Genomic DNA, 25,374 nt, shown 5'->3' with positions numbered 1-25,374 from the left:
GAAGAGTCAGACGGCCAAGATGAGCCACGAGCCAGGACGCGTTAGGTGTGTGGGTCCTGCGGTGTCATGATGCCCTTAGGTGGGGAGAGATGGTGCATTTGGGGATCTAGGAAGGTTATGTGCTGGTAGCAGCGGTTGGTCTTTCTCCCTTAGCTATATTTCCATCATCCTGCCTCATTTGACTGGCACCCTGTCTGACCTCTTCACCTACCTGTCCCCGCAGAGCCATGTGGGGGAAGCTCTTCCCCAAGAGATGGTCACCAGACTGTTTGAGGGCATGCGGAGGGTGGACGTGACTGGGAAGACCAAGGGGCCCAGTGAGCGCATCTCCCAGGAGCAGTTCACAGTGTCCATGTCCTACCTTTTGAAAGGAAATGCTGAGGAGAAGAGTCTCGTGATCCTGAAAATGATTTCTGCCACAGAAGGTCCCGTGAAAGTAAGAGAGGTCAAAAAGGTAAGAGGCCACCAGGCCCTTTGCAGCCATCCCAAGCAGCCTTGGTATCCTTTGGTGGGGGACCTAGGACGATTAAGCAGCTGATGGAGGCATTGCGCACAAGTCCACCCCGGGGGGCGGGTACCTAGACCATGTCACTGGTTGAGGTCAGAACTCCTGGACAAAAAGGCACTGGCAATCTAGACCAGCCAAATGTGTCATTGGAAAAATGAGTAACTACCCAAGTTACATGATCTGTTCCAGATTGTGGGCCATCACAGTTGGCCTTAAGGACATGAGACACCCTTCCCCATGTTGATATGATGTAGGTCATAGGTGACAACGGAAATGCGATTAATGGTAAAATTGCGGTCTTCAAGTTTACAGAGGACCTGGTTGGCTCTGTGGCACACGTGCTAAACTACAGACAGGAGCTGAGAGGCTGGACTCAGAAGCAAGGCCCAGGCTCCCTGTCCAGGGTGCAGGTGCTGGCTGCTCAGCTGTGCTCCGAGATGAAGCTTCAAGGCAAGTGCCCTGCCTCCGTCCTTAGACCTTGGCCTTGTAGAGTGGTACCACGCCATCTCCATTACTGTAGGCTTGTACTGAACCTTTGAAGCCAGCAAATGTGGGTCTTCCAACTTTGGAGGACTATTTAGATTATTTAACCGTGGGCAGTCGTTCATAGTATTCCCTTATAATCCTTATTTCTGCAGGGTCAGTAGTGACGTCCCCACTTTCATTTCTGATGTTAGCCATTTGATTCTTCTCCTTTTTTCTTGGTCAGTCTAGCTAATGGTTTGTTCACTTTTTGTTATTTTCAAAGAGCCAACTTTTGGTTTTATGGGTTTTCTCTGTTGTCTAATCTCTATTTCATTTATCTTCATCCAAGTCTTTTATTTCTTTCTTCTGCTTCTTTTAGATTTAGTTTGGTTTTCTTTCCTTTTTTTAAAAAGAAATTTTATTGAAGTATAGTTGATTTACAATGTTGTGTCAATTTCTGCTGTACAGCAAAGGGACTCAGTTATATATATATATATATATATATATATATATGAATATATACATTCTTACTCTTTTTAAAAAATATTTATTTACTTTTGGCTGCATCAGGTCTTAGTTGCAGCACGCAGGATCTTTCATTGCAGTGTGCGGGCTTCTCTCTAGTTGTGGCACATGGGCTCAGTAGTTGTGGCACGTGGGCTTAGTTGCCCCACGGCATGTGGGTTCTTAGTTCCCTGACCAGGGATTGAACCAGAGTCACCTGCATTGCAAGTGATTCTTAATCACTGGACCACCAGGGAAGTCCCTATATTATTATTCTTTTCCATTCTGGTTTGTCACAGGATATTAAATGTAGTTCCCTGTGCCATACAGTAGGACCTTGTTTATCCATCCTATATATACTAGTTTGCCTCTGCTAATCCCAAACTCCCAATCCTTCCCTCCCTCCCCTACCTCCCCCTTGGCAACCACAAGTCTGTTCTCTATGTCTGTGAGTCTGTTTTTGTTTCATAGATATGTGTCATATTTTAGATTCCACATATAAGTGATATCATATGGTATTTGTCTTTCTCTTTCTGACTTACCTTTCTTAGTATGATAATCTCTAGGTCCCTCCATGTTGCTGCAAATGGCATTATTTCATTCTTTTTTATGGCTGAGTAATATTCCATTATATATATCTGCCACATCTCCTTTATCCATTCATCCGTCCATGGACATTTAGGTTGTTTCCATGTCCTGGCTCTTGTAAATAGTGCTGCGGTGAACACTGGGGTACATGTGTCTTTTTGAATTATGGTTTTCTCAGGGTGTATGCCCAGTAGTGGGATCGCTGGGTCATATGGTAGTTCCATTTTTAGTTTTTTAAGGATCCTCCATACTGTTCTCCACAGTGGCTGTACAATTTACATTCCCATGAACAGTGCAAGAGGGTTCTCTTTTCTCCGCACCCTCTCCAGCATTTATTGATTTTAGATTTTCTGATGCTGGCCATTCTGACTGGTGTGAGGTGGTACCTCATTGTAGTTTTGATTTGCATTTCTTTAATAATTAGCGACCTTGAGCATCTCTTCTCTTTTTGGCCATCTGTATGTCTTCTTTGGAGAAATGTCTGTTTACGGCTTCTGCCCATTTATGAATTGGGTTGTTTGTTTTTTTTTGTTGTTGAGTTGTATGAGCCATTTGTATATTTTGGAAATTAAGCCCTTGTTGGTCATATCATTTGCAAATATTTTCTCCCAGTCTGTAGGTTGTCTTTTTGTTTTGTTTATGGTTTCCTTTGCTGTGCAAAAGCTTTTAAGTTTGATTAGGTCCCATTTGTTTATTTTGGCTTTTATTTCTATTGCCCTGGGAGCCTGACCTAAGAAAACATTGGTATGATTTATGTCAGAGAATGTTTTGCCTATGTTCTCTTCTAGGAGTTTTATGGTGTCTTGTCTTGTATTTAGGTCTTTAAGTAATTTTGAGTGTATTTTTGTGTGTGGTGAGAGGGTGTGTTCTAACTTCACTGATGTAAAATGCAGCTGTGCAGCTTTTCCAGCACCACTTGCTGAAGAGACTGTCTTTTCTCCATTGTATATTCTTGCCTGCTTTGTTGAAGATTAATTGGCCGTAGGTGTGTGGGCTTATTTCTGGGCTCTGTCTTCTGTTCCATTGATCTATATGCCTGTTTTTGTGCCAATATCATGCTGTTTTGATTACTGTAACTTGGTAATATTGTCTGAAGTCTGGGAGGGTTATGTCTCCAGCTTTGCTCTTTTTCCTCAGGATTCCTTTGACAATTCTGGGTCTTTTATGGTTCCATATAAATTTTATTATTATTTGTTCTATTTCTGTGCAAAATGTCATGGGTAATTTCATAGGTATTGCATTATACCTATAGATTGCTTTGGGTAGTATGGCCATTTAAACAATATTCTTCCAATCCAAGAGCATGGGATATCTTTCCATTTCTTTGAATCATCTTTTAAAAAATAAATAGTTAATTAATTTATGGCTGTGTTGGGTCTTTGTTGCTGCACACGGTCTTTCTCCAGTTGTGGCAAGCCAGGGCTGCTTTTCATTGTGGTGCATGGGCTTCTCATTGTGGTGGCTTCTCTTGTTGCAGAGCACGGGCTCTAGGCATGCGGGCTCAGTAGTTGTGGCCTGCGAGCTCAGTAGCTGTGGCTTGTGGGCTCTAGAGTTCTAGTAGTTTTTGTGTGGAGTCTTGAGGGTTTTCTATATATATTATCATGTCATCTGTGTATAATGATAATTTTACCTCCGCCCTACCAAGTTGAATACCTTTTATTTCTATTTCTTGTCTGATTGCTGTGGCTAGGATTTCCAATGCTATGTTGAAGAGAAGTGGTGAGAGTGGTCACCCTTATCTTGTTCCAGATTTTAGCAGGAAGGCTTTCGGCTTTTCACCATTGAGTATTATGTTGGCTGTGGGTTTGTCATAAATAGCTTTTATTATGTTGAGATACGTTCCCTCTATACCCAATTTTGTAAGGACTTTTATCATGCATGGGTGTTGAATTTCATCATATGCTTTTTATGCATCTATTAAGATGATCATGTAGTGTTTGTCCTTTCTTTTGTTGATGTGGTATATCATGTAGATTGATTTGAATATGTTGAACCATCCTGGTGATCCTGGGATGAATCCAACTTGGTTGTGGTGTATGACTTTTTTAATGTGTTGTTGGATTCGGTTTGCTAATAATTCGTTGAGAATTTTTGCATCTATATTCATCAAAGGTATTGGCCTGTAATTATCTTTTTTGGTAGTGTCTTTGTCTGCTTTTGGTATCAGGGTGATAGTGTCTTCATAGAATGTCTTTGGGAGTGTTCCTTCCTCTTCAGTTTTTTGGAAGAATTTGAGAAAGATCAGTATAAGTTCTTCTTTGTATGTTTGGTAGAATTTGCCTGTGAAGCCATATGGTCCTGGAATTTTATTTTAGGCAGGTTTTGTTTTGTTTGCTGTTTTTTTTTTTTTTAACAGGTTTGATTTCTTTTCTAGTGATTGGTCTGTTTAAGTTGTCTCTTTCTTTGTGATTCAGTTTTGATGGGTTATATGTTTCTAGAAAGTTGTCCGTTTCTTGGAGGTTGTCAGATTTGTTGGCATATAATTGTTCATAGTATTCACTCATGGTTTTTTGTGTTTCTGTGGTATCTGTTGTGATTTCCCTTCTTTCATTTCTTATTTTGTTTATTTGGGTCTTCTCTCTTTTCTTTTTGGTGAGCCTGGCCAAAGGTTTGTCAATTTTGTTTACCCTTTCAAAGAAACAGCTCTTGGTTTTATTGATTTTTTTGTTTGTTTTTTAATCTCTCTTATATTTATTTCATTTCTGATCTTTATTATCTTTCCTTTGCTTTATTATCTTTTCCTTTAGGTTTTGTTTGTTCTTTTCCTAATTTTTTTAGGTAGTGTGTTAGGTTGTTTATTTGAGATATTTGTTGCTTTTTAAAAAAAATATATTTAGTTTTGGCTATGCTGGGTTTTCATTGCTGCGCGCGGGCTTTCTCTAGTTGTGGCGAGCGGGGGCTACTCTTTGTTGCAGTGTGCAGGTTTCTCATTGCAGTGGCTTCTCTTTGTTGCGGAGCACAGGCTCTAGGCACGCGGGCTTCAGTAGCTGTGGCACACGGGCTCAGTATTTGTGGCTCGCGGGCTGTAGTGCACAGACTTTGTAGTTGTGGCACACGGGCTTAGTTGCTCTGTGGCATGTGGGATCTTCCCGGACCAGGGCTCGAACCCGTGTCCCCTGCATTGGCAGGCAGACTCCCAACCACTGCACCACCAGGGAAGTCCCGAGATATTTGTTTCTTAAAGAAGGCCTGTATCACTATGAACTACCCTCTAAGAACTGCTTTTGCTACATCCCATAGTTCTTGTATGGTTGTGTTTTCATTGTCATTTGCTCAAGGTATTTTTTAATTTCTTCTTTGATTTCATCATTGACCCATTGGGTTTTAAAAATTATTTTTATTTTTGGCTGCATTGGGTCTTCGTTGCTGCGTGTACGCTTTCTCTAGTTGTCGTGAGTGGGGGCTACTCTTCGTTGCAGTGCACGGGCTTCTCATTATGGTGGCTTCTCTTGTTGTGGAGCAGGGCTCTAGGCTCGTGGGCTTCATTTGTGGCATGTGGGCTCAGTAGTTGTGGTGCACGGGCTTAGCTGCTCTGCAGCATGTGGGATCTTCCTGGACCAGGGCTCGAACCCATGTGTCCCCTGCCTTGGCAGGCAGATTCTTAACCACTGTGCCACCAGGGAAGCCTGACCCATTGTTTTTTTAGTAGCATGTTTAGCCTCTATGTAATTGTTTTTTTCTTGTTTCTTTTTCTGTGGTTGAGTTTTAGTTTCATGCTTTTGTGGTCAGAAAAGATGCTTGAAATAATTTCTTTACTCTTAAATTTGTTGAGGCTTGTTTTGTGCCCAAGTGTGTGGTCAATCCTAGAAAATGTTCTGTGTGCACTTGAAAAGAATGTATTTTTTTTAGACGTAATGTCCTGAAGGTATCAATTAAGTCTAACTGTTCTAATGTATGATTTGGGACCTCTGTTGCCTTATTGATTTTCTGTCTCAAAGATCTATTCATTGATGTGAGTGCGGTGCTAAAGTCTCCTACTATTACTATATTCCTGTCAGTTTCTCCCTTTATGTCTGTTAGTATTTGTTTTCTGTATTTGGGTGCTCCTATATTGGGTGCATATATGTTGACAAATGTAATATCCTCTCCTTGTATTGATCCTTTTATTATACAGTGTCCTTCTTTATCTTTTTTTATAACCTTTGTTTTAAAGTCTTTTTTGTCTGATATGAGTATTGCGACCCCTGCTTTCTTTTCATTTCTGTTTGCATGCAGTATCTTTCTCCATCCCCTCACTTTTAATACACGTGTGTCCTTTGCCCTAAAGTGGGTGTCTTGTAGGCAGCATGTTGTAGACTCTTGTTTTTTATCCAATCTACCACTCAGTGTCTTTTGATGGGAGCATTTAGTCCATTGACATTAAGGTAATTATTGATAGATATATATTTATTTCCATTTTAAACCTTGTTTTCCTGTTGATTTTATATTCTTTTGTCCCTTTTTCTTTTGTGCTTTTCTTTTGTATTATGCTTATAGTTTTTTCTTTTTGATTTTTGTGAGTCTGTTGTATGTTTTTGATTTGTGGTTGCCCTGTTTTTCAAGTATATTAACCCCTTCATTTATCTACTTGCTTTAGACTAGTAGTCACTTAGGCTCAAACACATTCTAGAAAAATAATTGTGATTTTCTCTTTCCTATAGCTTCTTACTACTTTTCTATTTAGAGAAGACCTTTCAGTATTTCTTTTAGGATAGGTTTAGTATTGCTGTATTTTTTTTAGCTTTTGCTTGTCTGAGAAATTCTTTCTTTCTCCTTCTGTTCTAAATGATCATCTTGCCGGGTAGTGTCCTAGGTTGCAGATATTTCCCTTTCAGGACTTTGGATATATCTTGCCACTCCCTTCTGGCCTGCGACGTTTCTGTAGAGAAATCAGCTGACAGCCTTATGGGGGTTCCCTTGTCGTTAACTCTGTGTTTCTCTCTTGCTGCCTTTAGAATCCTCTTTCTCATGTTTAACTTTTGGTATTGGTGTGGGTCTTCCCGGGTTTGTCTCGTTCAGGACCCTCTGTGTTTCCTGTATCTGCATATCTGTTTCCTTCTTTAGCTTTGGGAAGTTTTAAGCCATCATTTCTTCAAATACGTTTTCAGTCCCCTTTTCTCTTTCTTCTCCTTCTGGGATCCCTATTATGTGTAGATGGGCATGCTTTACATTCTCCCATAGGTCTCTTGGATTGCTTTCATGTTTTTCACTTGGCTTTCTGTCTGATGTCCTGATTGGATGATTTCCTTTACTGTATCTTCCAGATCACTTATTCGTTCTTCTGCATTATTTATTCTGCTATTCATAGCCTTTGGTTCTGCTTTTGTCTCAGCAAATGAATCTCCTAATGTTTCTTGACTCCTCCTTATAGTTTCTAGTTCCTTTTTTACAGTAATCTGCATTTCTATTGATAGCCTTTCTTAGTTCCTTCAGTATTTTCATTATCTCCTTTTTGAACTTGGTATCTATTAGACTGAAGAGACCTGTTTCATTGTTCTTTCAGGGGAATTCTCTCGATATTTTAATTGGGAGTGGTCCCTCTGCTTCTTCATTTTACTTATATTTCTCTTGCTCTATGAGTTTAGGAGAAACAATTATCTACTGTGGTCTCGGGGGGCTATTTTTATGTGGGAGCGTCCCTGCGTAGCCTGCATGGGTTTAGTATTTTTTTGGTGCAAGGACTGTTTTCAGTATGGATGCCTGCTGCCTCTTTCCTCAGCGTGTGCTGGCTGTTATCCCCTTGATAGGAGGTGCGACTCGTGTTGCGATGACCAGAGCCAGCACTGGCCAGTGAGTGGGGACTCGTCTTCCCTCTGTGGTTATCACTGCCCTGTCCAGGGCAGGGTCTGCTCTCTAGTTGTTGGTGTAGAAGCCCCTAGCTCTGTTTCTGATCTGCAGTGCAAGAATAGGCGGGATTGGAGCGCTCCCACTGGGAGAGGAGCCACTGAGTATTACTGTGCTGGAGCTGTTCCCCTGTGAGTGTGTCACCTTTCACCTGCTGTGCGGGCTCACCGAGTACACTGTTGTTGGCACTGCCCTCAGCCCCACCTCAGCTCTGGGTGTGCTGGCAGGCAGCCCTGGTGCCTCTCAGGCTTTGTTTTCACAAGGCCACCAGCGCAGATCCACTGAAGTCAGGTCCCAGGACTGCAGTCGTTACATACCTGGACCCACTATGGGAGCTGTGGATGCAGCCCAGACCCTGGCCCAGCCCAGCCCCCGCGTGTACGCGCCCACAAAGCCCACAGCTGCTGAGGCCAGACCCGTCCCAGCTGCGGGAGCACCAGTTGTCCGTTTGGTTGTTCCACAGGCATTGAATTTACAAAGTCGGCCGTGGAGGTATAAATCCAAGGTTCACGCAGCCGTGGGGAGAGATTTCAGCTCCGCTTCCTAAGTCACACGGCCTGTGGGCCTCAGCTGTGATTTCAGCCCCACCTGTGCGTATGGGCAACCCACTGCTGTCTGCTTCTGGGTGCACAGGGCAGTGGCTGGGGCACACGAGCCTGCCCAGGCAGGAGGGGACCGGGGTGGCCGGGGTGTGTGACCTGCCTGGGCAGGAGCCTGTCCTGGAGCCTGCGTAGGCAGGAGCCGGTGGGTGGGGAAAGAGGCTGCGATGGCAGCCCCGCCTCTACCTTGGCCACTTAACAACGGCGCCCGGGGTTCTTAACAATGGCGGCCCGGGGTTCTTCCGCAAACACTCCTGGTTGCTGCGCCCCACGCTCCAGCCCCTTCAGGCGTCTCTGCACAGCCAACAGCAGTCCTCTCCCTGGGTCTGTCCCCTAAACCCCGTATTACAGCCCCCAGCCCCCACCCATACCAGCGGACGTGCGTCTCAGGCTGGGGCACACAGGGCGGTGGCACAGCCATCCGTGTAGGTCTGTGTCTGTCCTGCCCGCCACTAACTGGCTGCCGTGCTCTCCTCCAAGCCGCTGAAGCTCCCTTTCTGTCCCGGCCGATCTCCCCACCGGTGAGGCTTCCCTGGGTGCGGGAACCTCTCCTCTCCTTCAGCTCCACCCCCCCAGGGGCACAGGTCTCGTCCCACTTCCTCTATTGTTTTTTTCCTTTGTCCTGCCCAGTTACTTGGAGATCTTTCTTGTCCTTTGAGGTGTTTGAGGTCTTCTGCTAGTTTTCTGAGAGCATTGTTCCATTCATAGATGTATTCTTGATGTTTTCGTGGGAAGAGGTGAGTTCCACGTCCCACTACTGACCATCTTGATTCTGATCGCTAGTTTGATTTTCTTTTTTTCATTTCTCAAGTTAGAAGTTTAGGTTATTGATTTGAGATCTCTCTTCTTTTTCATATAGGCATTTATGACTATAAATTTCCCTCTAAGCACTGTTTTAGCTGAAGCCCATAAGTTTTGGTATATTGTGTTTTTGTTTTCATTCATCTCAGTTTTTTCTTTCTTTTTTTTAAAAAAATTATTTATTTATTTATTTATGTGGTCGTTCTGGGTCTTAGTTGTGGCAGGTGGGCTCCTTAGTTGAGGCTCGCCGGCTCCTTAGTTGCGGCCTGTGAACTCTTAGTTGTGGCATGCTTGTGGGATCTAGTTCCCTGACTAGGGATTGAACCTGTGTCCCCTGCATTGGGAGCGTGGAGTCTTATCCACTGCGCCACCAGGGAAGTCCCCATCTCAGTATTTTCTAACTTCCCTCGTGATTTCTTCTTTGGCCTGTTGGTTGTTTAGAGGTATAGTCTTTAATTTCTATGTGTTTGTGAAATTCCCAAATTGCCTTGTTACTGATTTGTAATTTCATTACATTGTGGTTGAAGAACATACATGACATGATTTCAGTTCTTTTCAATTTATTGAGGCATGTTTTATGGCCTAACATATGGTCTGTTCTGGAGAATATTCCAGGTACACTTGAGAAGAATATATATTCTGCTGTTGTTGGCTGAGAAACAGTATATAATTAAATTTACTTGCGATTTTAAAATACCTTGTGGTGAATCTCTTTGCAAAGTAGATTCGTTTTATAAAAGTGTTACTGTTTTATTATAAAGCTGGATTTTTAAACACAGTTTGAAAAATTAAGTGAGGTATTTGGAACTTGGAAAGAATAATGACATCATATACTATATAATACTGTCATATATATACACACACATATATACGTGTGTATATGTACGTATATACGTATATATGAATGAAGTACCGACAGCTCGTCTCTTGGTATCACCTCCATGTCACCTCTGTTCTTAGTAGATAAGAGATGGAAATCAGAGTGATGGGTGCTGGTCGGAAACAATTAAGTATAATTTGCAGTTAATGATATCCGTTCTCCCCAGATAAACTAGGGGGGTGCCCAGGAAGTAACCAACCACTACCCTGCCATAGCTGGAGGACAGCACACTTTCTAAATCCTTTGCAAATGATTTTGTTAGGACTAGCGGCTTTTGGTGTAGCCCTCTCAGGAGGGATTGCTGGGGAGTCTTGGGGCCCTGGGGTGAGGGTGTAGCTGTCTCCTGTGTCTCTGAAATGCAGCTTGGAGCAGAGAGAAAAGATAAGAGTGTCGATATTGAATTGTTTAGATGAGCACTGTCCGATAGAGACAGAATGTGAACTCCAAAGCCAACCACATATGAAATTTTACGTATTTCAGTAGCCACATGGAAATACCAAAAAGACACAAGCAAAATTAATCTTAAGAATATGTCCAAAGTATACTTTAACATTCGCAATCAATGTAAAAAAAATGAGATATTTTACGTTCATTTTCTTTTTCACGCCAAGCCTTTGACATGGGGTGTGCCTTTTACACTTACTGTGCATCTCAATGCAGACGAACCACGCGTGCCTCCCCCGCTGGACAGAGCAGGTTTAGGTAAGTAGAGAAAAGGCGATGTCCTCACCCACTAATACTGTTTTCTCCTCCCCTAGGCGGTGAGAAGCCTCTGGGGCCTCAGCGGCTGGAATGTGACCGCACCACAATTGAGGACTGGGTGTTCAGGGCTCCCCACGTGGCCACGTTTCTGAGCGTGGTCATCCACCAAGGCTTCCTCCTCCTGGGCTCGTCCCTCGATCTGGCCACCCTGGTCCCCGAGCGCCAAGTCGACCAGGGACGGGAGTTTGCGAGCGTCCTGGATGTCCTGTCGGTCATCTACATCAACTCCCACCTGCCCAGGGAGCAGAGGAACCACTGGCGCCTGCTGTTCTCATCCGAGCTCCACGGGCACAGCTTCGCCCAGCTCTGCGGGCGCATCACACACTGCGGGCCCTGCGTGGTGCTGCTCGAGGACCACGACGGCCACGTGTTCGGTGGCTTTGCTTCCTGCTCCTGGGAGGTCAAACCTCAGTTTCAAGGTGAGTCTTGGCCACCAAAACCCCACACGGTAGCACCAGTGCTCGTTCCAAGTTCTGGTCAGACGGCTGCTGTGTGGAGACCTCCGAGCCCGCCAGGGGATGTGCGTGTTTCTTCCATCTCCTCCCGCAAGCGTTTTGCGAGACGTGTTTGGGGGGATAGTGAAACGGGGTGTTTCTTTATGATGGTTTAACTTCATGGATTTCCTTATAGATTCTGGCTGCAGGGTCAGGTAAGCAGGACAGCTGTCCTCACCCCTGGCCTTCAGGTGAGGAAACAGCGGATCAGCATTAAACGATGCCAGGTCCTGACCGCGGGCGAGGCTGGGCCGTAGGTGCTGCATAGGGGACTGGGAGATACCGGCTCTTGCAGGTGGAGTGTGTTTTCTCGGAGGACCGTCTTCCTTTCCTGGAACCCCCTGTGTGGGTCTGCTTTGCTGCTTCTGCCCGTAGTTTTTCGGTTTTGTGATTTTGCTGGAGATTGGAAGCTCTTTGCTAGACCTTGAATGCCCTGGATCAAAGGCCCTGATGAAATACTTCCCTTCCTCAAAGAACTACTCTGATAAACGCTCTTAAAGGACTCTTTTTGAAAACGCTCATCTGTCAGTGGGCTGTTCTCGTACTCAGAGGTGAACCTGTCTTCCCAGGATTGATGTCACGGTGTGTCCCCTGGGACCTGCCCTGGGCTGCCCGAGTCTCTGTTCTCAGAAGGTCTCCTGGGGGCCAACAACTGTGAGATGGAGGCCTTTTCCTAGTGGCTCTGAGCAGCTGGATACAGGCCTGTCATCACTCCCCTCAGCTAAATGGGGCAGCCTGGCCGACGCAGTTCCGGGGAGAGTCCCTCCCAGTGAGGGCACGAGGCTAACACCCTCCCTGGCTGGGTCAGTGGAAGGGAGAACCCAGGGTCCTGAGATGCGAAATACGGGGGAGAAAGGCCACGTGCTCCTCTGGGATGGGGGCTGCACATCGTAGCCAGACAGCTGTCAGCTGCATCCACCTTGCCTGCGTCCCCGCTCCCTCTTCTCTCCACCCCACTCTCACCTGCATTGCTGCGGGTGCCTTCTGCCTGGCCCTCGCCTCCTGGTCTCACCCGTCCAGTTCATTTGCCACATCCCGGCCCACCTGCCGTGGTGCTTGTGCCCTGGAGACCCTTGGACGGACCCCCCGTGCACTCAGAATGGTGAATCCTTATCTCCAGCCTCACGACCTCTCCTGTGCCCTGGGCCCTGGGCTCAGTCTCACTGAATTACCCAGAGTTTCCAGAACAGGCCGCGCTCTCATCTCAGGATTGGCACATGCTGCTTTTTCTCCCTCTTCCACCTGTGCACAGTCAGCTCCTTGTCGGGACTCAGTCCACGGTCACCTCCTTCAGGAAGCCTTCCCGACCACACGAGTGCCAGCTACTCCCCGCGGTCCTCTACGGGACTGCACGCTTCTGGAATTGTTCCCATCTTCCTTGCACCAGGGAAGCTTCTGCTGGTTGGGGAGCCGTGTCCAGGTGCAGAGGTGCCATTACAGGAGGGCTTTTAGCAGTGGTGGGGTGGGTGGAAGGGACCATGGTGTGAAGGCTGGGTGCCTTCATCCCCGAGATCCTGTTGCTTCCAGGGTTTGGTTCTCTCTAGGTTTTAGATTGTTCTAGATCTTTAATCCAGCTGTTGCTACCAGCCCTTCCCCACTGTGTCAGGGTCCCTTAAGACCACCCACATATCAGTGAGTCGCTAGGAGGACTCGGGGACGCAGCACAGCGCTGTCATCACAGCTGATCTATTACAGTGAGAGGATGCAGGGCACGATCAGCTCAGAGGCTGGGTAGGGGTTGGGAGGGTGAAGTCCGGGGGAACCAGGCTCCAGCATCCTCTCTAGTGGGGTCGCACAGGACGCGCTAAATTCCCCCAGCCGCGAGCTGTGACAGCACGTGTGCAGTGTCGTCCATCAGGGACGCGTTAGAGCTTCAGCGCACGGGGTCTTTATTTGGGGGGCCGTTCACATGAGCACCCTCTGACTGACGCGCACCCAAACCCCAGACCCCCAGGAGGACAGCAGGAGTCCGGCACCAACGCCCCTGTCTGTACACACAGCTTAGCCACAGGGAGCCGCTCATCAGTCTTGGGAGGGGGGGACCCTCCCCAAATCCACCTTCCCAGACGCCAGCCAAGGGCTGACCTTGGAAGGCGGCCCTTCTGGGGACCCCAGTCTCAGGCCTGGGCTTCCACACACCCAGGTCTCTCTGTCACGGTGTCACGGGGAGGGGCTCTGGGGGGGATGACGGGCTGGGTCTCTGTGTGGTTGGAGGATGTGGAAAAACCCTGAGAATCATTATTATAGACGGAACTTCCGCTTCTTCCAGCTCCTTTAGTATTAACTCCAGGTCAGCTCTGCTGCGTCTTCATGTTTTATTAACAAGCAGAATTCATCTTCTTGAAGAAAGGGGGAAAAATGAGATTACCATGTTTTCAAACTTGAGCTCATTCTGTTCTGAAGCGTGAGGACAGAATTCCAGCAGGGGGCAGCCTAGCATCACAGATTCCAGTCAAGTTCAGGGCGTTCCTGTCCATTTGTCCCGGGAAACAATCACTCCGAGTATTTGAGCCTTGAGTATTTGAGCCTTGTGACAGCCGCTGGGTCACTTCATTTTCGGCTCTGTCGTCCAGGGGGCAGCTACAGGCCCGCAGCTCTGAGCTGAGTCCGGCTCTGTCCTGGGCAAGTTGCTTACCCTCTCTGGGCCTCCGTTCCCCAGAACCACAGGAATGGCAGCTTGTAACCCACTGGGCGATGGGTGGTGGTGTCACTGTGAGAGTTGGGTGAGGAGCCCCTCTGTGGAAGTGATGTTTTTACGGGTCTTATGACTCCTTGGTCCTTGCCCTGCACCCTCGAGGGTCATCTTCCCCACGGGGCCCTTCTCTCTGGGCACAGACCGGAGGATGGACTAGAGTGGGGTCCGTTGTAGCCAAGGGGCCCATGCTTTGTGGCCCCATCACCTCACTTAGCATCCGGGACCCAGTAAATGTTGGTTGACAGGCAGCCTTAGGATGGCAAGGCAAAGTGATGCTTAGGCCCAGTGCCCGGGGCCACAGGTGGGACCAGGCAATTCCTTGAGGCTAAACCCAACCTTCTGAGGCACATGGACTCAAGCCGGAGTCTTAAGCCTGGAGGGGAGCCCTGTGCCACCTGGTCCCGGTGACCTCCCCAGGCTCACCTCCCCCTTTCCCCAACCAGGGCTCACACCCTGCACTATAGCCGAGGGCCCTGCTGTTTCCCCCATGCCCTGCCGTGTCCCTGCGGGGTCCCTCCTCCCTGAGTGGCTCTCACCCAACCGTCTGCACCTCAGGACGTCCTTCCCGACTTTGGGAGAGCTAAGTCCCCGCAGAGGCCCGAGCGTCACTGGTCCTGACTCGGCAGGTCCAGGCCCATCTGTGGCCGAGGGCTGTCCTCCCCAAGGCCCCTCTGGGGCTCAAAGCCCCCTTCCTGTCCGCCCTCCACATTCGGGCTCCCTGGAGCTTCCTGGAGCGTCCTTCCCACCTGACGAATGGCCCGACCCCCAAGTACCCGAGCTCGGTCCTGTGTCAGGTGCCCTCACGCTGTCACCGTCGAGGGGCGGTCCTTCCGGCCAAGGTCTCACAGCTGTGGGGAGCATCCCTGGTCTGGCTCTGGCCTAGCCGGGAGTTCCCTTGGTTAGTGCAGCCTCCGTCCCCTCCCTAGCGAGTGCGTCGGGGAGGGCAGGAGTCTCTGAGATGGAGGGTGCTGTTCATTTCCAGGATTTTGACCGGTACCTTCTCCGGGTGGTGGCATGCCCACTCCTGTGCCCGGGCAAAGGCAGAGGGTCCCCTTTCCCTGCGTGTCCCCGCCCCTCCCTGTGGGCGGCTGTGTCTGCAGGCACCCTGCCTTCTCCGCTCTGCGTGATGTGCCTGCTTGAGGCCACGTGAGTGCCCAGCCAATACGTGGAGTGGCCGCCTGCCCCTTGCTCCTTAGTTGAGACGAGGCTGCTCTTGCTGACTCTGGGGCGGTGGGGCAGGGCTCCCATCTCCCCGGGAGAGCGCTAACAGGTGTTCCCAGCAAGCAGATGTCACATTCCTTTGTAACGGTCACCCGCAGCTCATCCTACGGTCCCGGGCTCTGCCCGCTGGCCGGCCGCCCGGCCCTGCCCCCAATGCACAGGAGCCCCGCGCATGCCGAGGACCCAAGGGGAGCCCTTCCTGCTCAGCCATCCGAGCCACGGCCCATTTCCGTTTCCTGCTTCTCCCCGTGCCCAGCGCCGATGGCTGACCTTGCTTCTTCTTGCTGTGATCGATTTCAGGGGATGACAGGTGCTTCCTGTTCTCCATCTCCCCCAGCATGGCCGTGTACACCTCCACGGGCTACAATGACCACTACATGTACCTGAATCAAGGGCAGCAGACCATCCCGAATGGACTGGTAAGGACTTGGGTGGGCAGGGCACGTCTCCCCTGTGGTGATGCACTGACCCCGACGTGCCCGGGGACGCTCCGCCCTGCGTCAGGGCAGCCGTACGTGCTCAGTTCATTCTGCCCGAGTCTCAGGGTGGTGATACGATGAGCGACAACGAGGACAGAATTTCTCTCATGGAAAAAAGGGGCCTCTATTGGGGCATTTCCGGGGTTTGTGTGCAAATGACGGAGTCGCCCAGTGTTCCTGGCCGTCAGGTGGTTGGTCTGTGGCCTTCGTGGCTGGAGATGCTGCCCTGCCTGGGGCAGCACCCAGGCGCGGGGCCGGGGCTGGGCACCCCAGACCCTTTGGACCCATTGGGGGTTGTCTGCTCTGTGCTCCAGCCGGAGCACAGGAAGAAGAGGACGTGGGGGAAGGCCGGGGGCGGTGGTGGGGACGGGCGCCCGCACAGATGCTTAGCTTGTGTGAGAAATGTGTGTCCTGGCAGCACCAGCCTATTTCTTTCCCCTGCTTCTTAAAAAGCCCCTTTCGGGAAATTCCAGCCCTGTCTCTGCAAAGCCAAGGGCCGGGGGGGCTGGTCCATCTTGTCGGTGTGGAGAGGGCCCTGTGCTCCTTCCCAGGCTCACTGTGAGGCTCCCACGGGGCCACCTGATGACCCCGGACGCCTTTCAGAAAGGGGCTTCCCTGGTGGCGCAGTGGTTGAGAGTCCGCCTGCTGATGCAGGGGACACGGGTTCGTGCCCCGGTCCGGGAGGATCCCACATGCCGCGGAGCGGCTGGGCCCGTGAGGCATGGCCGCTGAGCCTGCACGTCCGGAGCCTGTGCTCTGCAATGGGAGAGGCCACAACAGTGAGAGGCCTGCGTACCGGAAAAAAAAAAAAAAGAAAGGTCAGTTTGGTGATGACAGGGGCGAGGGCCTTGGCCTCAGGAGCAGCACCCAGTGGGTCTCGGTGGTGGTCAGTAATCGGCCCGAGGGGAGAAGCAGCCCTGAGGTTAGCTGCGTTTCCTGCCCTGGTCTCTTGCTCTGGCGTTAGCTTCAGGCTCTCCGGGCCCGGGGCGGGGAGGCACTGTTGGAGAGGGAAAGGGATCAGAGAGGTTGAACAGCAGTCTGTTCCCATCGGCCGCTAGCTCAGAGCCCGCCGTGTGCCGAGTGGTTCCCGCCTTCCCGGGGCTGCCTCCTCCTTTCCCTCCCTGCTGTGCTGAGTGAACGACCTGCCTGCTTGAGCACCGGGTCCTGGGCCGGGTACGGATCGGCATCCCTGTCCGGGAAGTGCTGTGTAGACCTCTCCCCTTATTTTACCGATTGGGGTCTCTAGGCCTGAGGGCCTGTATTCTTTTGTCCTCTCTTGTCCCTTGTGTTTCCTGCCAGTGCATCCCCGTGAGAAGGGGCCATGGCGTACGAGTCAGGACACCTTGATGAGTGTTCTAGGAACTTGTCATGGGATACTTAAATTGTATCAATCTGTGAATATGTATTTCACAGTTAAAAAAAAAAAAAGAAAGGAAGAAAATTGCGTTCACTTCTCATACGCCCCGGTGGCATGACGGCTGGGGTGGGCTTCAGGTGTCTGGTGCTCCAGACCGAGGCGGTGCTATGCCCCTCCCTCCGCAGGGCATGGGAGGGCAGCACAATTATTTTGGCCTGTGGATCGATGTCGATTTCGGGAAAGGACACAGCAAGGCCAAGCCCACATGCACCACGTACAACAGCCCTCAGCTCTCGGCCCAGGAGGACTTCCGGTTCGAGAAGATGGAGGTGTGGGCGGTGGGAGATGCTTCGGTGACACAGCTGGTGAGCATGGGGGCGTTTCTCCCCTTTCTCGGCTTTGTCCCTTTTACTCCTCCATCTGGAGATGGTTTATTCCAGTTTGTTTCTAGCAGCCGTTGCTGGCCAGAGGGATGCCAGTGGGTGGAAGTTTAGTAGAAAGAACCACCCCAGGGAGGTGGGATCCCGGGGGGGGTGGGGACTTGTCTGCAAGATGAGGAGGGTCTGGGGTTCCTTCTAGTTCCAGGGTTTGATGATGAGTCACCGTTGGGGCCCCTGTGTCTTGTCACCTCCCAACGATGGCGTCCCGGGGTGGGGGGACTCAGTGGGGCTCGGGGGAGAGCCTCTACCACATTTCCCTTGTGGCGACAGTAGGAAATTCCCCTCTGATAAACTTGACAGCAGCAGGACGTCACTGCCTGGTTTTGGTCACTGAACACACCCATCCTTCCCTTCTTCCCAAGGCCAAGAACACCAAGAGCGTTCTGGACATGGACCCTACGGCCCAGGCCCTGCTGGAAGTCAGCGGGCGGATGCGCCACAGCGAAGGGCTCCGGGAGGTGCCTGAGGACCAGTGAGGCGGAGCCCCCAGCACGGGCCTTCCTGGAGCTGGAGCACAGCCTGCAGACTGTGTTTACTTTAATCCAGAGCATGCTGGTCACGTCTAGGTGGTCCTGGAGGTGCCTAATTGAAACAGAGTACAGTCCCTTTGATGCTATATATCGATTGGTGGGTGTGTCTCCCCGAAATATGTCTGATTACCAGCTTGATTCTTGGACTTTGCTCGTTTTGTACAGATGAAATCCAAAGACGATGCTGAGACGTTTGAGGCCGACTGGAATTAGCAGTGGTTGGGGATTTGAGTTCTTGCTGGAGGGGAGGGGGGGGTCCACTCACTGAGGGTCACTTGGCCTCTGCACAGGCCTCCCAGCTAAAAGCCTCGATGTCCCATTTCTACTGGTAAAGGGCAGAGGTGCTCAGATGGGAATCTCAACCCTTTGGGGAACAGCTTCCTCTGACATGGAATTTTTGTATTTTGGAAAAAAAAAAAAGCACAGGAGTGTACTAACGGGAGTAACAGCTGGAGATTTTGAAGATAACGGTGATATGGGTCTTCAGTAAGGTTCAATATCTGCCTTTCTCAGATGTTTTTAACACATTACTGGCCAGAGACGTATTACTACGTCTTTTGTTACCCAAACATCATTGACCAGAGACGTTTCAGTATTCATTTACCTAACAAATCGCCGTCCACAGGCGTTAGTTTCTGCAAAAATCCCCCGGTCAATGATGAGTTAAGTGAGTCTGTGCTATGAGCAAATGGGAAAACCAGGAGGTCTACAGAGAAGCAAAGTTGTGGTTCTCTTACTAATTTAAACGTGGGGCCATTCGGGGCCCTGAGGCTAAGATTCCTGTTAATACACGTATGGCCTGTCGCAGGAATTAGTGGTGAGTAACTGGACTGGCCTGGGCTCCTGACCTCCCAGCATCACCCCCACCCCGTGCTGCTTCCCGAGGGGACGTTGGGTACTTTGACAGCATGGACTTGCTTTAAACGAACAGTGATCCTGAAGTGCTAGCAAAGATGTTGGTGGGCTGGACCTCAGGCAGAGCTGCCGTGTCCCTTCCAGTCCCTGCAGGAATCTCCGGACACTGAGAATCCCGCTCAGCGGAGCTCTGCCCTTTGCTACCCATTGCCCTTCTGCAGATCTGACGAGATGCCGCCTTGTTACTGAGTTGCCCCCGATTATAAGCCGTAGTAAACCGAGCTGTTTGCATTTCACAGGCTCTGCATTTTCCACCGGGAGGCTCGTCAAACTCTGCGCTGAGCCCTGAGCAGAAGGCCTTGCACATGGGCCTTCGAAGAGAGGTGCTCAGACAGTGACATGCACGCTCGGTCATGATCGATTTTCCTTATAAAAAGCCAGTTTTTAACAGCTTCTCAGGTACATTTTGTGACTTCTTAATTGATGGGAAGCAGATGCAAGATACTAGGATCCTCACATATCCTTACCGTAATCTGAAGAATTAGGCCCCGAGTCTTCAGTGTGTTACAGAATATTTTTTTAGAAAAATGCAATGAAATAATGCCTCGCTAATAAAAGGTCCGTTGAAGACCACTTCCTACGGCCTCTGTCTGTGGCTGTCAGAGAGGCTGGATGTGTCTGCCGGCCCGTTTTCTGCCTTGTGCCTCTTCTAACAAGAGTACAGGTCATACCTGGGGGCCTGACGGTTTCCTAAGACAGCACACCTCCTCGGGGGAAGCTGGGCGCCGAGCCCAGGCGCTTGGTCACCTGGGGTGTTCGGCCCTCGCAGAGGGTGTGGGGCAGCCGTGTGATTCCCCAGCATGTGTGGTCCCGAGCACACAGACCAGTTTGGTGTCAGCCGTGCCCGGGGCCACAGGACCCGAGGAACCACGCTCCTCCTGGGCCTGAGAAACCCGTGATGCTAGTTTTAACATGTGATGAGTTTGTTCTTTGATAAAATGGGAGTAAGAATTCAGGTTGTAAGGACTAGCGGTCTCCCTGGAGGTGAAGACTCATAAGGGCCCCTGATAGGCGCTGGAAGGAAGGGGTGAAAAAACGCTGTTCATGGTACAGCATGGCTGTTGTTACTTTTCTCCCCCACCATATTTTTTTCTGGAAATTTTTTTCTTTTATTGAATGAGTGAGTCTTTAAATTCTCCAGTGCTTTACAATTTTAAAAGGTTTCACACACGTGGTCTTATATAATCCCATAATCCCCCCCCATATCGCCCCTCCCCACTGGTAACCACTAGCTTGGTCTCTGTATTTGTGAGTCTGCTTCTTTTTCGTTTTATTCACTAGTTTGTTGTATTTTTTAGATTCCACGTATAAGTGATATCAGACAGGATTTGTCTTTCTCTGACTTACTTCATTTAGCATAATGCCCTCCAAGTCCATCCATGTTGCTGCAAATGGCAAAGTTTCATTCTTTTTTATGGCTGAGTAATATTCCATTATATGTATGTACACACACACCACATACTCACATGTACGTATATATGTGCACACCACATGTTTATCCATTCATCTGTTGATAGACACACCATAGTTTTTTTTAATTAAAAAATTAGCTTATGCATACACAGCAAAAAAGGTCAAAATACAAAAGGATGTAACTTGAAAGCTAAGTCTTCCTCCTGACTCCGCTCTAGCATTTTGTTCCCAAGAGGTAATGTGCTGTACACACTGGTGTGTCCCTCACCTTTTTTTGGGTGGAAATTGCTCTGTCTACCCATTTATTCTCATTGTCTATGTGATGTCCCATGAGATGGACGCCCCATCCTTTCTGGTGGTCAGCCATCCCCGGCTGGGGAACGGTCTGTTTGTAGCTAATTGTTACTGGAATGAATATCGTTTATATACATCTTGGTGTGGTTTTGTCTGGCGAATAAACTCTTTGAAGCTGAATTGCTGGATCAAAAGGTACGTGCTTTTTTATTTAGGTATTAACAAATGAACCTCTTTCAAGCTAGATTTTTACTTTTGAGACCTGGCATGCCTGTTTGCCATGTTTTCACCAATACTATATTAAAATTTAGTTTTTGTTTACCGGATGCTTGAAAACTAATTTTTTTTTTCTCTTATGAATGACAGTGAAGAGCTTCATTTTTCAAGAACGGTGTGTGTCCTATCCCTCACCTGGTTTCCTAGGGTGTGGGTGTTATTGGTTTGCAAAAGTGCTCTTTTTAAAAAAAAAAAAACTTTATTTATTTATTTTTGGCTGCGTTGGGTCTTCATTGCTGCACGCGCAGGCTTTCTCTAGTTGTGGCGAGCGAGGGCTACTCTTCGTTGCAGTGGCTTCTCTTGTTGTGGAGCACGGGCTCTAGAGGTGTGGGCTTCAGTAGCTGTGGCACGCGGGCTGTGTAGTTGTGGCTCGTGGGCTGTAGAGCACAGGCTCAGTAGTTGTGGCGCACGGGCTTAGTTGCCCCGCGGTATGTGGGATCTTCCCAGACCGGGGATCGAACCTGTGTCCCCTGCATTGGCAGGCAGATTCTTAACCACTGCGGCACCAGGGAATTCCAAGAGTGCTCTTTTGAATTAAGCAAAATGGCATTGGCCGCGTGTGGTAAATGTTTTTTCCAGTTTGTCTGCCTTTATTTTTCCATACATAAATTTTGCATTTGATGTCATCATATTTCCCAGCTTCTGAGATGTGTGGTTTGCTTAGGAAGTTTTTCTCCACTCTGAGATTAAACAAAAAGAAATACCGTGTTTTCTTCTACTACTACTGTGCTTTCCACTTATACTTCTGAATCTTTGATCCATTCAAAATGTATTTTAATTTTTTGTTTTTTTGATTCTCTTTAAAACTTTTTTTATTTTATATTGAACTATAGTTGATTTACAATGTTGTATTAGTTTCAGGTGTGCAGCAAAGTGATTTGGTTATACATATATCTGTTCTTTTCCAACTTCTTTTCACATTTATGTTATTATAGAATATTGAGTAGAGTTCCCTGTGCTGTATAGTAGGTCCTTGTTGGTTATCTATTTTACATATAGTAGTGTGTACATGTCAATCCTAAACTTCCAGTTTATCCCCCCATTGCCTTTCCCCTTTGGCAACTATAAGTTTGTTTTCTAAGTCTGTGAGTCTGTTTCTGTTTTGTAAATAAATTCATTGGTATCATTTTTTAAAGATTCCTCATATAAGTGATATCATATGATGTTTGTCTTTCTCTGTCAGGCTTACTTCACTTAGTATGATAGTCTCCAGGTCCATCCATGTTGCTCCAAATGACATTATTTCATTTTTTTAATGGCTGAGTAATATTCCATTGTATATATATACCACGTTCTTTATCCATTCTTCTGTCGATGGACACTTAGGTTGCTTCCATGTCTTGGCTTCTGTAAATAGTGCTGCAATGAACATTGGAACTATGGTTTATAAACTATGGTTTATAGCTTCCGAACTATGGTTTTCCCCAATGTATGCCCAGTAGTGGGATTGTTGGATCATATAGCAAGTCTATTTTTAGTGTTTTAAGGAACCTCCATACTGTTCTCCATAGTGGCTCTACCAGTTTACATTCCCACCAACAGTGTAGGAAGGTTCCCTTTTCTCCACACCCTCTCCAGCATTTATTGTTCGTAGGCTTTTTGATCATGGCCATTCTGACCTGTGTGAGGTGTTACCTCATTGTAGTTTTGATTTGCATCTCTCTAATAATTAGCGATGTTGAGCATCTTTTCATGTGCCTGTTGGCCATTTGTATGTCTTCTTTGGAGAAATGTCTGTTTAGGTCTTCTGCCCATTTTTTGATTGGGTTGTTCGTGTTTTTGATATTGAGCTTCATGAGCTGTTTGTGTTTTGGAGATAAAGCCCTTGTCGGTTGCTTCGTTTGCAAATGTTTTTTCCCGTTCTGTGGGTTGTCTTTTCATTTTGTTTATGGTTTCCTTTGCTGTGCAAAAGCTTTTGAGTTTAATTAGGTCCCATTTGTTTATTTTTGTTTTTATTTCTGTTACTCTAGGAGACAGATCACAAAAGATATTGCTGCGATTTATGTCAAAGAGTGTCCTGCCTATGTTTTCCTCTAAGAGTTTTATAGTATCTGGTATTACATTTAGGTCTTTAACTCATTTTGAGTTTATTTTTGTGTATGGTGTTAGAGAATGTTCTAATTTCATTCTTTCACATGTAGCTGTCCAGTTTTCCCAGCACCACTTGTTGAAGAGACTCTCTTTTCTCCATTGTATAGTCTTGCCTCCTTTGTCATAGATTAATTCACCGTAGATGCGTGGGCTTTCTATCCTGTTCCATTGATCTACATTTCTGTTTTTTTGTGCCAGTACCATACTGTTTTGATTACTGTAGCTTTGAAGTATAGTCTGAAGTCATGGGGCCTGATTCCTCCAGTTCTGTTTTTCTTTCTCAAGATTGCTTTGGCTCAAACTGTATTTTAAAATATACCTCTATCTTACCCCCAAATAAATTCCAGTACATTTTATATTAAACTGTGTGTCTCTTTCCCACTGACTTAAAATGCTACTTTCTCACTGAAGGTTTCTGTCTCATGTTTTAATTATCAGAGTTTTGTGATAAAAAGATGTAAGAGCTGGGCTTCGCTGGTGGTGCAGTGGTTGAGAGTCTGCCTGCCGATTCAGGTGACACGGGTTCGTGCCCCATTTCCGGGAAGATCCCACATGCCACGGAGCAGCTGGGCCCGTGAGCCATGGCCACTGAGCCTGCGCGTACGGAGCCTGTGCTCCGCAAAGGGAGAGGCCACAACAGTGAGAGGACCGCGTACCGCAAAAAAAAAAAAAGAGTAAGAGCTATTCCTTTATTACTACTGGGTTTTTTTGCTTGTTTGTTTTGTTTTGTTTTTCCTTCAAATGCTTGCCTGCTTATTTTGTCTGATCTTTGGTAGCACTTTGACTACTTCTAAGAAGTTTGATAGTATTTTCTTTTTCTTTTTGGATAGTATTTTCAAGATGGCATTAAGTATCGATGAACGTAGGCAGAACTGACATTGGCTAATGCTGATTCTTCCAAGAACAGGAACATCTCAGTTTGCTATGTAAATTTTTGTTGTCATTGCTGGCACTGTGAGTGGACTTCCCCCTCCCCCCCACCCCAACTGATGATTCTATGAACATTGGAAAGCTCTTGATTTTTCTACATAGTGTTGTACCCCGTTACCTTACTGAATTCTTTTATCCAGCGGTTCTCGACCTTGAGCCCGCATCAGAATCACCTAGGGGGCTTTTTAAAGTACAGACTGGGGACCTCCACTCCCAGAGTTTGATTCAGTAGTTCTGGGGAGGGACTAGAGAATCTACATTGCTAATACATTTCCAGGTGGTGCTGCTGTGGCTGATCTGGGGACCTCACACAGAGAACTACTGCTGTTCATTGTTTCTGATAATCTATGAATTCTCTGGGAGTTTGCAGCTATTATGATTCTTTTTGTCTGAAAAAAATTTTTGCCTTTATTTTATTTTGGCTGCGTTGTGTTTTCGTTGCTGCGTGTGGCTTTTTCTAGTTGCTGCGAGCGGGGGCTACTCTTTGATGTGGGCTTCTTATTGCGGTGGCTTCTCTTGTTGTGGAGCACGGGCTCTAGGCACGTGGGCTCAGTGTTGTGGTGTGCGGGCTCTAGGGCGCATGAGCTTCAGTAGTTGCGACGCGTGGGCTCAGTAGTTGTGGTGCATGGGCTTAGTTGCTCTGTGACATGTGGGATCTTCCCGGACCAGGGATCAAACCCGTGTCCCTTGCATTGGCAGGTGGATTCTTAACCACTGTGCCACCAGGGAAGTCCTTCCCTTTATTTATTTATTTATTTATTTTACGGTGTGCGGGCCTCTCACTGTTGTGGCCTCTCCCGTTGCGGAGCACAGGCTCCGGACGCGCAGGCTCAGCGGCCATGGCTCACGGGCCCAGCCGCTTCGCGGCATGTGGGATCCTCCCGGACTGGGGCACGAACTCGTATCCCCCGCATTGGCAGGCGGACTCCCAACCACTGTGCCACCAGGGAAGACTCTTTTGTGGTTTTGTTGAACAGTGATTAGAGAGGTCGATTGTATCACATCTACTTCCTGGAATCAATCGAGGTTTCAGTGGTGTCCTTACATGGCAGGTTAGTGATGAGTGAGGTCACCTGTATCTACTTTTTGAGGTCAATTTATTTCCTTGCTTGTGGTCAGTTAAGAGTCTCCTAGTGAAGTTTCTGTGTTTTTCCTAAATTTCCTCTACTGTGCTCTATGAATTCGGATGTTGTGTTGGTACATACCGAGGCCTATTAGATTTTCGGTGGTGGTTATGTCTTATTAAATTCCCTTCTTTGTCTCACTGAATGCTTGTGTCCTGGATTTTTAAAATCTCATCTGACGTTAG

The 25,374-nt window shown here is 47.9% G+C and overlaps 1 protein-coding gene across 3 annotated transcripts in view; it reads left to right on the top strand.

Annotated features, from left to right (window-relative positions):
- Positions 1 to 23,796, top strand: part of MEAK7 (MTOR associated protein, eak-7 homolog) — a 38,722-nt gene extending 14,926 nt beyond the window's left edge. For 2 of the 3 annotated variants that reach the window (XM_059999620.1, XM_059999621.1), the window contains exons 3-8: positions 224 to 454; positions 814 to 958; positions 10,927 to 11,349; positions 15,641 to 15,759; positions 17,362 to 17,541; positions 17,979 to 23,796. In XM_059999620.1, coding sequence (XP_059855603.1) covers positions 224 to 454; positions 814 to 958; positions 10,927 to 11,349; positions 15,641 to 15,759; positions 17,362 to 17,541; positions 17,979 to 18,092 — 1,212 coding nt within the window. In that variant the 3' untranslated portion in view covers positions 18,093 to 23,796. The remainder of the gene's footprint in view (positions 1 to 223; positions 455 to 813; positions 959 to 10,926; positions 11,350 to 15,640; positions 15,760 to 17,361; positions 17,542 to 17,978) is intronic. The other variant, XR_009517539.1, reaches the window with a different exon arrangement.
- Positions 23,797 to 25,374: the final 1,578 nt, after the last annotated feature.

The sequence above is a fragment of the Delphinus delphis genome, chromosome 20 (genome assembly GCF_949987515.2).
Source record: "Delphinus delphis chromosome 20, mDelDel1.2, whole genome shotgun sequence".
In the NCBI taxonomy this organism is placed as follows: Eukaryota; Metazoa; Chordata; class Mammalia; order Artiodactyla; family Delphinidae; genus Delphinus; species Delphinus delphis.
The sequence above is the reverse complement of the archived record's forward strand: the minus strand, read 5'-3'. Positions and strand labels throughout refer to the sequence as shown.